Genomic DNA, 12707 nt, shown 5'->3' with positions numbered 1-12707 from the left:
ATTTAATATTCTTCATTATGATATGCATATCCATGGCACCTATCGGTATCGAATTATCATCGACACCATGATTTTCGCTAAATGCTCCTTTCAGTTCGGCCTGTAAAAACTTTTCTGAACTCTAATCCATCAAATTGGGAGCCCTGAAAAAGGCCGTTGATTATATGCTAAGTTAATATAACACGCTCTCCTCGGATACGATGGGCCAGCTGGATGTCCTTGGGCATGATGTGACGCGTTTTGCATGGATAGCACACAAATTGGTATCTTCGAATAAGCCTCCTGCAGCGTCATAACTGCGGAACTTTGGAAGCGCAAGTCGGTTTTGAAGTCCTGAGCAATTCCACGAACCAAATGCTGCAAAGGTAGCTTGCGGATCAGCAATTCGGTCGATATCTGATAGCGACGAATTTCATGCGAAGTTCCCGGTCGATAGCGATGTGGCTTCTCCACCTATCCTGCTACTGGTGCGCTTATCTGAGCTGACTTCGTGTGCCTTACCACCGAATGACTAACGAGCTGTCTGCGAAAGACTAACGAGCTCGAGTCCTCACGGTGCGAGAGTAGAGTAAGAAATGAACGAAAGCAAAGGAAGCGTCATTTTATAAACCATAAAAGTATAGAATCTAAACCCCACCCTTATTATATTCGTAAGTATACAGTAAGCTTATATAATAAAGAGGGTGGGGTTTACATTCGATACTTTTATGTTTTATAAAATTACACTTCCCTTGCTTTCGTTCATTTCTTACTCTACTCTTGCACCGTGAGGACTCGAGCTCGTTAGTCTTTCGCAGACAGCTCGTTAGTCTTTCGGTGGTAAGGCACATGAAAGCAGCTCGGATAAGCGCACCAGCAGCAGGATAGGTGAAGAAGCCACATCGCTATCGATCGGGAACTTTGCGTGAAATTTGTCGCTATCAGAAGTCGACCGAATTGCTGATCCGCAGCTACCTTTGCAGCATTTGGATCGTGGAATTGCTCAGGCCTTCAAAACCGACTTGCGCTTCCAAAGTTCCGCAGTTATGACGCTGCAGGAGGCTTATTCGAAGATACCAATTTGTGTGCTATCCATGCAAAACGCGTCACATCATGCCCAAGGACATCCAGCTGGCCCATCGTATCCGAGGAGAGCATGTTATATTAACTTAGCATATAATCAACGGCCCTTTTCAGGGCTCCAAATTTGATGGATTAGAGTGCAGAAAAGTTTTTTGCAGGCCAAACTGAAACGAGAATTTTCGTTTGGATGCCATACAGCATCGATAAAATTCCGAAAATATCTAATCGTTGCTGAAAAATAATCGCCAGTTCCCCTGGGAATTGAAAAATACATTCATGCGAAAGAGTTTATTTTAATGTTTTCTAACCATATAACACAGCGACCAAATACATTTGATTTCGTAATTTTTCAATCAAGTGTAATTAGCTGGAAAGCTTCAGAAGATTATTCTTTCTTATCAGTAGGATATTTTCGTATCCAATATTGTATGCGCGCGCAACGGAAAATCTTTCGTATCGCGAAAATTATTGAATTTTCAATCGATTATTGCTCAGTCGCCGAAATTTTCATACTCAGAGAGTTCATTCTCCTCTAGTTTGCCTTCAAATTGCCATCGTAAACCACACCTTCTCTCGATTCAATCACGCACGAAAAGCATACTTAAATGATATTCTGGTGGTGAAACCCATTCATTTTTCGTGAGGCGTCGTGCACAAATTACGTAACGCGATAAGGGGGGAGGGGGTAGATGTTGCGTTACTTTCTGTTTATTAGAGATAGGAAATTCCGTTACGTAAGGGGGGGAGGGGGTTAAAGATCCGGATTTTTAGCGTTACGTAATTTGTGCACGACGCCTGAGGACATCGACAAGACAACATCGTTTTACTGAACGAGCTGAACGGCGAGGGATCGAGGGATTCATTACCTGGCCTGACCTGACCTGAAATGCAATCAGTTTGTTTTAACTGTGAGGGAGCGCAGAAAAGCCGATCGATCAGAAGGAGAAGAGAAGGTGACCAAGAGAGCATCGAAATACGGTTCCTCGGGAAGACATTGAAGCAGCCGCCACACAAACACACACATACACGCGCGCAACTCTTTTCGTTTGCTGGCTATCGAGAAGAAACCTGAAAAAAAATGATCGTTGCTGAAAAATAATCTGCCAGTTCCCCTTGGAATTGAAAATTACATTCAAGCGAGTTTATTTTAATTTTTTCTATCCATATAATACTGCGACCACATACATTTGGTTTTGTGATTTGTCAATCAAGTGCAGTTAACAGGAAAGCTTCTGAAGATTATTCTTCAGAACAAGGTTTTTTTGTATCCAATATTGGATGCATATAACCTTGAGCCTCCAACGTAATGCTCTCGTTTTTGAAGCCACCCAAATATTTATTTATTCATTCATTCAGGATGGATTTAGATTCAACTTCAAACAAATGATCCCTAAATCAACGATAGTCCTACGTCACCCTTGCGGTTATACCATAGATATAACCCACTTCCTGTTTTTTATACTATTATGCTCTCAAGGAAAAGTATTGAAAAATTTTGCGCTCTCGATCCCGAGACCGTTTAAACTATAAAAAAACCAAATGTAATCAATAACTACAAATACAATCAATAATAACGAAAACATCATTCAAATTTTCCACAACTGTAGTAAGACCAGCTAATTGGCTTTAATTTAATATGTCGAACATCTGAATTGGTCCAGTGGTTCGAACGTTATGAATTTTTGGAAACAGTCATTTTTGGCAAAAATGCGAAAAATGAATTTTTCAGACCACCCTAAAATGGAAATGGTTACCCTAACAAAAAAATAAGAAAAATACATGCGATAAAGGACAAAAATACCACTTTTTACGAAAATCTTAGAATCACTATCTCGGTTTGACAGGAGATGGCTGTATATAAATAGAAAATTTAGAAACCTATTTTTTACACTAAACGATATTGAAGCTGGTATAGAGAAATATACATTGCGTTCGCTTGATTTTATTTTAAATATGACTAACTATCTTCATGTTTATCTTTATATGTGAAATAAGGTTAAAATCATTTTCAACTTCCAAGAACAAGAGCAACTACAGCTTTTGAGTTTAACTTCGTACTTGTTTCTTTAACTTTCATTGCCGACCATTTGTATGATCAAATAATAAATGTAGACCATAACTGGATTCAGACTGCTCTGCCGAGACACCATCGATGTTTGGTAATCGTTATTTATCTGTGCCAAATTAAATCCTGAAGCAAACGCTTGAAGCGCAAACCAAGTGTTGCAGAAACGGTAAGGCAACGCTGCGTGGAATCTACTCCTACTGCATCTAGCTTCAACAAGCATCTTTAATTAAAGCTTTAAGATAAAAAAAGAAGCAACAACAGCCACAACATCCTTCGAAACGTTACGCTGCAATTTAATTATCTCCTGCTGGTATTTTTCACACCCCGTACCCGGGGATCGATAGACATCCCCGCGAATATCCCGGGCAGTCCGCAGCAATCGAGAAAATGGAAGCAATTGTTGGAATTATCTCCCAACCCCCGAGATCCCCAGGGTCCTGTTATTCCCTGAGTGAATGCATTTCGCCTCGCTGACCTTGGGCCGAGAGTGAAAGAAAAACGGATTTGCGAACTTGTTTGTTTCTCAAGTAACCCTCGTTTTTGTTTTCGCGAACTGAGAAAAAAAAGGAAAATCGCCGCTTCAAGAGCAATCTGTTGATTGGCTTAATCACGCTTTTCCTTTGTCCGCCGTTATCTTTGACCTTGCCCTGAAAGCCCGGAAGAGTGACATCATTAGCGGTGAATTTGAACAAATGATGATCAGGTCCGGTTAAGGCAACAACAAATAACAAAGCCACTATATCTGCGCGAGTTTTCGTGCCCTCCGGGAAAAGAGCTGTTTTCCGCCAGATAATGATGATTATGATTGATGGTTTTGACCTGCTTGCTCGGTTGCTGCTGCTGTCGTTTTTTCCTCGGAAATGGCAACATTGAATTAGGATTGGTTAGTCCCGCAGGAGCCATCGCGTCGAGGCGGGGATGTGTTGTACAACCAGTGAGCATCTCCTTACAAGAAAACGCGAAAAGTCGACTGTTTGTCCGAGGGATTCACTGGGATAGGGATTAGCCTTTTCAGACTGCGGCCGGTTGTAAAAGGCGATTTGATTGTGCTCCTCATTCTCGTCAAGAGCGTCATTATCGGTCGTGAAATCTGGATTAATAGCTGCTGTTTTACAGCTTATCGCCAGATTTGGCTGCGATAGGGTTGTTGTGTTCAGGGGGGAATCAGCGTTCCGCAAAATTACAGACGTTTTCTCACGTCGGCTTAGATAGAATTTTATTAGTGAGGATTGTAGTCCATCGCTTGGATTGTGTGAACAGGTGCATGCCATGTCATTAATATTACCGCTATATTCGGTTGATGAACTCAGCAAGTTAATGATGGAATGTTCGAAAACAAATTGTTTTGGAATCCGGAAAGACATATACTTTGCTCCAGCCTAACACTGCTTCCCAAATGATTAGGGAATCTTCTGCTAGCAGTCTAACCAATCATAGAGTAACTTTGAAATTCCAACGGATTCGAACCCATAAGCCAGCAACTGTTCGCTATGAAAGACACGATTTGAGTTAGAAAACTTGTTCGTACAAATACCTTGTATCAATTAATTGTACCTTTGAAGAATTCACGAAGCGACTGATTGGCGAAATAAAATGCCCCCTTTTTAAACTTGTGCTATTGTTCGAATTCTTTAACAATTTCTGTTCAAATGGCAATTCGCTCAACCGACAAGAAATTGAGGGCATGCGTGTACGATCACTGCCTGCTCGTGACAGTCTCCTCGCAACAGTTTCACACGACGTCTAACTCGGGTTTTGAAGCTGTCACAGTGACCGAACCATCGAAATAGTAGGCACGAATGGAAAATGGAAAATGAATACTCCCTCCGGCTCCTAACGTTTGGATCCGACAAATTAAAATGAGAAGAGCTTTGCGTTTGGTTCTATCTTTTATTACTTATTTATAGAGATAACACCGAATACAATAATGTTATTAAGTTATAATAGTAATCCTAAAGTTAACACTAGATTTCCTCATATTCAAAGCGACAGGCCTAGTAAGGAGCATAGGAATTCGTTCTGCCTTGGAACCCACGAAGTGGCCTTCGCACTACCGGATGCATTCCGTGACCGTATGGTTTTGAACCCCACGGTGCGCTTCCCAGCGCTCCACGAGGGATTCGATTGGTAGTACACATTCCCGGTTGATTGGTACGCTTGGGATTTACTTTTATTTGCCTTCCACGGAAACACCCATCGTTCAACGCGAGCGAAGCCTTGACGGATTCCTTGGCACCGAACTCGATGTAAGCAAATCCCTTCGGACGCCCAGTGACCTTGTTGCGCATAATCGTCACACGATTAATGGCTCCACATTCACGAAAGTGGGCGGCTAGTTCCTCAGCCGACGCGCCGTAATCGACATTCCCAACGTAGACGGAACGAGCATCAATTTCCGACTTCTCCGCGGCCGTCCGGATAGGTTTTAGCTCTGAAGTGAATCCCATCAGTTTGTTTATATGAGACTGCAACTGTTCCAACTTTTTGGTCTCTTCCTCAATTTCCTTGGAATGCGCTGTGATTGCGTCGATTTCCTTTGTTTCAGTATTTTTCATTTCCTTCGACTTTGTTTCGTCGTTTTCCAGTTTTGGATCGATTTCAAGAACTTTGTCAGCCATTTTTGTAAAATCCAAAAATTTCAAAAAATCTATACAACGGTAGCGTCACTACTGCTTTGTTTGGTTTCAACCGTGAACTGAATGTTTGACGTAGCCAGCAGAGCTTATATAGTCGATCACAGGTAGACGCTCACGTAATAGAATTTTGCCATTTCTACCTGACTAAAATCTACCGAAACTCATGTATGCAGTGTATTCTCATGTTCATGACCGCTCCGCTTCCTAGAGGTAGCTTTTTCCAATTTTCCCAACGTTCTTGACAACCTAACAAACCTGTATAATTGTTACGAGGGTCATTTGAAAAGTTCGTGCAAGAATAGAAACTACTTAATTATTTCGGGTAAACCCTTTTTATATATAGTCTCCTTTTAGGCATTCACTCTCCGTCCAACACTGTTCTAGTTTGTTGATTCTTTCCGAACAATAGGGTCTCTTAAAGTCTCTTAAAGTCAAGTCTTAAAAATACCTATTCGTTCCTGCAATCCCCTCCTCGTTTGAATGAAATCTTCTCCACTCCAGCCATTTCTTCAAATTGAGGAACAGATAGTAATCCGAAGTAGCCTAGTCTGGAGAATAGTGGGAATGTTAAAACTCTATTTCCATTAATTATGCGACCATAAGTGTTGACAGCGATGTCGTGATGGGAAATTAACTTGATTCCCCGGTCTTACTGGAGATCGGGATAAAGGTCTGAAGGAGACTTTTTTGAACATAAGAATGTTGATGTAATCAGATGCACTTCAACTCATCTGAATAATTAAAAACATAAAGCAGTGCAAGGGTGTGAAATAATTTAGATAAACGATTTTTTTTCATACGTCGAACAAAAACAGGTATACGAACAGACAAAACTTTCGAAGTTCCTGATTCGAACGAAACAAGGATAAGGTTGATTCTTTTGAGGCAAAATTTAAAATCAAATTATTGGAGCTTTTCTTTATCTCGATCTCCAGTAAGACCGGGGAATCAAGTTAATTTCCCATCACGACATCGCTCCAGCTCACGTGTCAACATTCCCACTATTCTCCAGATTAGGCTTCTTCGGATTACTATCTGTTCCTCAATTTGAAGAAATGGCTGGAGTGGAGAAGATTTCATTCAAACGAGGAGGGGATTGCAGGAACGAATAGGTATTTTTAAGACTTGACTTTAAGAGACTTTAAGAGACCCTATTGTTCGGAAAGAATCAACAAACTAGAACAGTGTTGGACGGAGAGTGAATGCCTAAAAGGAGACTATATTGCAAAATAAAAAGGGTTTACCCGAAATAATTAAGTAGTTTCTATTCTTGCACGAACTTTTCAAATGACCCTCGTAACAATTATACAGGTTTGTTAGGTTGTCAAGAACGTTGGGAAAATTGGAAAAAGCTACCTCTAGGAAGCGGAGCGGTCATGAACATGTGTTTCCGTGGAAGGCAAATAAAAGTAAATCCCAAGCGTACCAATCAACCGGGAATGTGTACTACCAATCGAATCCCTCGTGGAGCGCGGGGATGCGCACCGTGGGTTTCAAAGCCACACGGTCACGGAATGCATCCGGTAGTGCGAAGGCCACTTCGTGGGTTCCAAGGCAGAACGAATTCCTATGCTCCTTATTAGGCCTGTCGCTTTGAATATGAGGAAATCTAGTGTTAACTTTAGGATTACTATTATAACTTAATAACATTATTGTATTCGGTGTTATCTCTATAAATAAATAATAAAAGATATAACCAAACGCAAAGCTCTTCTCATTTTAATTTGTCGGATCCAAACGTTATGAGCCGGAGGGAGGGAATATTCATTTTCCATTTTTCATTCGTGCCTACTATTTCGATGGTTCGGTCACTGTGACAGCTTCAAAACCCGAGTCAGCAGTCGTGTGAAACTGTTGCGAGGAGACTGTCACGAGTATATATAATACTTATATATATATATATATATATATATATATATATATATATATATATATATATATATATATATATATATATATATATATATATATATATATATATATATATATATATATATATATATATATATATATAGATATATATATATATATATATATATATATATATATATATATATATATATATATTAGGCTGTCAAAAAAGTCCTGCGGTATTTTTTTTGAATTTTCATTTGATAAAATTAGTTACAATCATCTGTTTTAAGTCAAATATGCGCCGTTTTGTTCGATCACTTGTTCCCAACGAGATGCCTACTTCATAATACCCCTGTTACAGAAGTTCGCTTCCTTATTGGCAAAAAACTCGGATAGCCAATTTTCACAGGCTAACTTCTGACTACCTAGCTCGTTCGCCATGGACAAAAACAGGTTGTAAACTCTTGGTGCAAGGTCCGGACTATACGGTGGATGCAAAAGAACGTCCCATCCGAGCTCCCGGAGCTTCTGGCGCGTCACCAAAGAAGTGTGTGGCCTGGCGTTGTCCTGAAGGAAGACAATGCGGCCTCTGTTTATCAAAGATGGCCTCTTCTTCATGAGTGCTACCTTCAAGCGGTCCAGTTCTTGGCAGTACAGGTCCGAATTGAGCGTTTGGCTATAGGGGAGCAGCTCATATTAGATTATTCCTTGACAATCCCACCAAACACACTGCAGAACCTTCCTGGCCGTTAATGAGAGCTTGGCCACCGTCTGAGCCGCTTCAGCGGGCTTCGACCACGACCGTTTGCGCTTCACGTTGTCGTAAGTGACCCACTTTTCATCTCCAGTCACCATCCGCTTCAGAAACGGGTCGATTTTGTTGCGATTCAGCAGCGATTCACATGCGTCGATACGGTCAAAGATGTTTTTTTGCGTCAACGTGTGTGGCACCCATACATCGAGCTTCTTTGTGAATCCAAGCTTCTTCAAATGGTTAATAACGGTTTGATGACTTATCCCCAGCTCTTGGCCGATGCTACGGCTGCTACTATGCCGGTCTTTCTCGGCTAATTCAGCGATTTTGTCACAATTTTCGACGACAGGCCTTCCGGAGCGTGGCGCATCTTCGACGACCTCTACACCAGAATGAAAACGTTGAAACCATCGTTGTGCGGTGGAAATGGAAACTGTGTTGGGTCCATAAACTGCACAAATTTTATTGGCAGCTTGAGATGCATTTTTGCCTTTGTCATAGTAGTACTGTAAAATATGTCGGATTTTCTCTTTATTTTGCTCCATATTTGCGACACTCACGAACGGATCCCAACCCCTCCCCTCTCTCTAAGAGGGGGCCGCTATACAAATGAAACACAAATTTCTAAATTTCTCGAGAATTTGTCAAGCAAATGAAACACAATTTGCCGTGTGGAGGTTTGAGGGTGCAATAAATGCTTCTATGGTGGTTTGATACCCCAATAAATGATGAGTTTTCATAGAAGTATTAGGAATTTTATAGTGAAAGCTAAATGAACAGTTCTGCGATTGGACCCATGAACTCGCTCGTATAGTAAGAAAACGTGAATGTTCGAAGGGATTGAAAACAAAAAACAAATTTTGGGCGGGACGAAGTTTGCCGGGTCAGCTAGTAAAATATAAATATATTAAGAATCAGAAAGTACGTGGCGGGGAATCCTCCTGTAGGTACATTGCGTTCATTGTAGAGGTGTTTCCCGGTGACGTTGTTTCTAATGGATATTCGACGTCGTCTTCACAGAATATTTTTCGAAGTTTACAAAATCACATCACTTACCGCAGTGACTTCTGATTCTTAGCCCTTCCCACTAACAACTATCTCTTTCGTGATAATTGCAAGGGATTCACGCTATAGAGGCGACCCTTCTGGCCGCGAATATCTTACTAACTTTCCTTCCCTTCCTCTGGTGACTATTGGTGTATATTTAAAGCTCGAATCACCGGAGTTTGCACAATGAGAATGGATTGCTACTCCCAAGCACCATTCGGTGTGTTCTTTGTGCAATTTCGATGGTTCAGGTCAATCACGGAGAGCAACTACTAAGTGTACAGTGCAATCCAGAGCCATGATTGACCTGAACCATCGAAATTGCACAAAGAACAGACCACAGGGTCTGTATTAAAACGGCCAGAGACGACGATCGATCATAACCACTACCAGCGCGGTTATTTTATCGCTGTGCTTTCTCATTCGGATCGAAAATCATCATCAGGTCACGTTTTTATGAAATAAAATTAACGTTAATAACTTTTTGCTGCGATCGGATTTTGACATACCAATCGGATCGGAAATTCACTAAGATTTGTTTGATATGCTATTCATTACAATCCAATAGTCTGGAAATGATTGAATTTGTTGAAAATTGGAGGCACTCCAATTTTCCCATGCATCTGTTCTGTCCATTTATGTGCTTCCTAAACCGTGCTGTCAATAACGAGCAACTTATGCAGCCGCAAGAATAGAAACAACAAAGGGGATAAACAAAATGAAAACTTCAACCTTACACAGTAAGTAATCGGTCGCTAGCGTATAAATATTGAATATCCTCTGAGGAAAATTTTTCCTTCCCGTTTGGTGGTAATCGAAGCATCATCGTTGCCGGCGAACGTCGAGTGGGAATGAATTGTCTTTCTTTCACACAACTTGATACTTGAAAATAATGCTATTTTTGTTGTTTTTATAGGTTGTCAAAGATATATTGAGGTCAGGGCTTGGGAATATTGAGCTTGTTAAGTAATATTAAAAATATATTTTAATCAGTGTAACACGTTTATTTTGCTTGTCGATGCTGCTGTCAGTCACTCGAAGTTTACAACTGTGTTCATTCATATTCATTCTGTGCTATCTAAGCTTTCCTCTAACTCTTTCCCGTACAACATCGAGGCTCACTCGTGGGTACTTGTATAACATAGGGCGCTAGAACGCTCAGCAGGCTAGTGAAATCACTTGATGAGTGACGTTTTAAATAATACGGGAAGGGGTCAAGATCGAGTCATGAAAATTCATTCACATTTATTCATTGCCATTGAATTGTCAGGAATGTTGTGACTGTTCATTTTCAATATCCCGATAAGTGTGTGATTTTCTTTACTCCGAAAGTGCAACGCAAATCGGTGGCGCAAGCGGAAATGCCAACAAAAGAGCAAGATCTGCACGCACACACACAGCTCAAGATTGCATAGGCTTGGACGGCGAGGAAGCATTTTGCAGAATCGATCCGAGTATCGAATGCAAACTTCGTCAGCCAAAGCTGAATGTTGGCAATTTCATCCGCTAATTCTATTGCACAGTTTGATCTGTTTGCAAAAAAAGCTCGAAATATAACCATTGCGACCTTGTCTTGGACACCACCAATTTATGTTCGTGTGTTCGGAATTTGAGTCAAAAATTAAATGTTCGAAATTCGAGTCAAGATGGTATTTTTCAACATCGGAATTGGAGTCTTTTGAAGCATTTCTGACAAGTGGAATTGGGATTGCATATTCACTATGTAAAATGGTAGCATTTTAACTGAGACGGAGACCTTGCATGCTTGAACAATTTAATTTCTTGTCACTATTATGAGCATTCTGTACTTCGTTATCTTCCTCAACGAATTTCTCCGTTTCGTCATTGTCCGATGCTGATAGTGAATGAACTGGTATGAATATAAAAACTAGGGATATTTCCTTTTGCTTACATTCCGTGAACGCAGAGCAGAACGAAAAAGAGAATGAACGAAACTGGATGAATCAACTGTGAGTGGCTGGCTGTGATTGTAAGTTTTGGCGTTGGTTCATTTTCGGTATCCCGAATGCAATGGTATAATGATCGAATGTGGTCGGAAATTCAGCTGAAAAGATTGATGTGAAAGAGATATTTCCAAGCACTGATTGGGGTAGTTAAGGAATGTGGAATAACGGTGGACCGAGTGTGTGTGTGTGTCAAATGCGAAAAACACCACTGGGAGTGCAATGAATACTCAGTACAATGCGTGCATTGACATGAAGAAACAAATTGCGATTTATGACAACTTCGTGTATTGTTCTCACAAAGCTAAGAGAGAATCGCTGCTTCTAGAACTGCTTTTACAAAGCCAAGAAGTAATGATTTATCCTTTTCGGGCCCACCGGAACTAATCCAATAAAATGTGATTTATTCTATTTCGTTGCATTTATAACAAATATCCGAAATGATAAACAAGCATAATAAAGAAAACGAATACGTAATCCTAAATAATTCGAAAAAATCTGAACAATTTGCAGGCGCTGTTAAATTGACGCACATGTAAAAAAGTTTTGCCATCTTATTAACTTACATTACGTAACATCCGTTATAAATATAACTGACTGAAAAATAAAACATTACAATCTTCTAAATCAGTTACACTTCAATTCAGCCACCCTGTAAACTTATACCAGCTGATAGTTCCTTCATCAGAACAAAATTCAAACTGATTGCGACAATATCCGGACAAGATTTCTCATTTTGCTTACTACTGACAACAGATGACTCAAATGAATGTTCGCGTCAGTATAGAGAACGGTTGCGTCTCCTCAGCTACAAAACTAAAAATGTATACATTGTAAACGTTGCAATACTATTTAATCAGCGCTGATTAATATATCGAATTACTCGCGTATGACAGAAACTGTGTGAGGAATATGCATCTCCGAGTGCACCGAACGCGAAAGATGTCACCATAACCACGACCAACTTGATTGATGGGAATAGTTTGCGTGGAAGCCCTTCAGATGCAACGATTTTTCTTTTCTTTTTCCATTTTTTTTGCCCAACGCGCAAATTGTCTTCCATCTCCATTGCGGGTTTTTTTTTTCACTCTCTCAAGAGACACAGAATGATGGAATTGGAAACTATTTCCGTACCGTACCGTACCGAACGAGAACCACCCTCAACTCCGCCCCAACTTCCGACAAAGTGGAGTGAAGAAGGGCGGTGAAAGTTTATTAAGTTCTCGGAACTATTTTTATTAGACTTTGTCTGGCCGCTGCATCAGTTCGTTCGCGGGAAGGCGGGGATGACTTTTACGGTTCGACCAAATCGAAGAAGTCCG

General features: G+C 40.6%; 3 protein-coding genes across 9 annotated transcripts in view; 1 reads left to right on the top strand and 2 right to left on the bottom strand.

The window, feature by feature from the left end:
- LOC129763556 (uncharacterized) overlaps window positions 1–12707 on the top strand; it is a 429649-nt gene that overhangs the window by 317981 nt on the left and 98961 nt on the right. The gene's annotated exons all lie outside the window — the stretch shown is intronic.
- The window catches only part of LOC129763557 (parkin coregulated gene protein-like), a 34321-nt gene that overhangs the window by 12824 nt on the left and 8790 nt on the right, over window positions 1–12707 (bottom strand). The gene's annotated exons all lie outside the window — the stretch shown is intronic.
- Window positions 5125–5748, bottom strand: LOC129761115 (polyadenylate-binding protein 2-like). Its single transcript, XM_055758821.1, has one exon. It carries the CDS (start codon window positions 5746–5748, stop codon window positions 5125–5127), a length of 624 nt encoding a protein of 207 aa, XP_055614796.1.

This window comes from Toxorhynchites rutilus, chromosome 1 (genome assembly GCF_029784135.1).
Source record: "Toxorhynchites rutilus septentrionalis strain SRP chromosome 1, ASM2978413v1, whole genome shotgun sequence".
Classification (NCBI taxonomy): domain Eukaryota; kingdom Metazoa; phylum Arthropoda; class Insecta; order Diptera; family Culicidae; genus Toxorhynchites; species Toxorhynchites rutilus.
Note: the sequence above shows the minus strand (reverse complement) of the source record. Positions and strands in the feature narration are given on the sequence as shown.

Bases quoted from the DNA above. Each gene is read 5' to 3' on its own strand.
- LOC129761115 (XM_055758821.1), bottom strand. From the start codon at position 5,748: ATGGCTGACAAAGTTCTTGAAATCGATCCAAAACTGGAAAACGACGAA.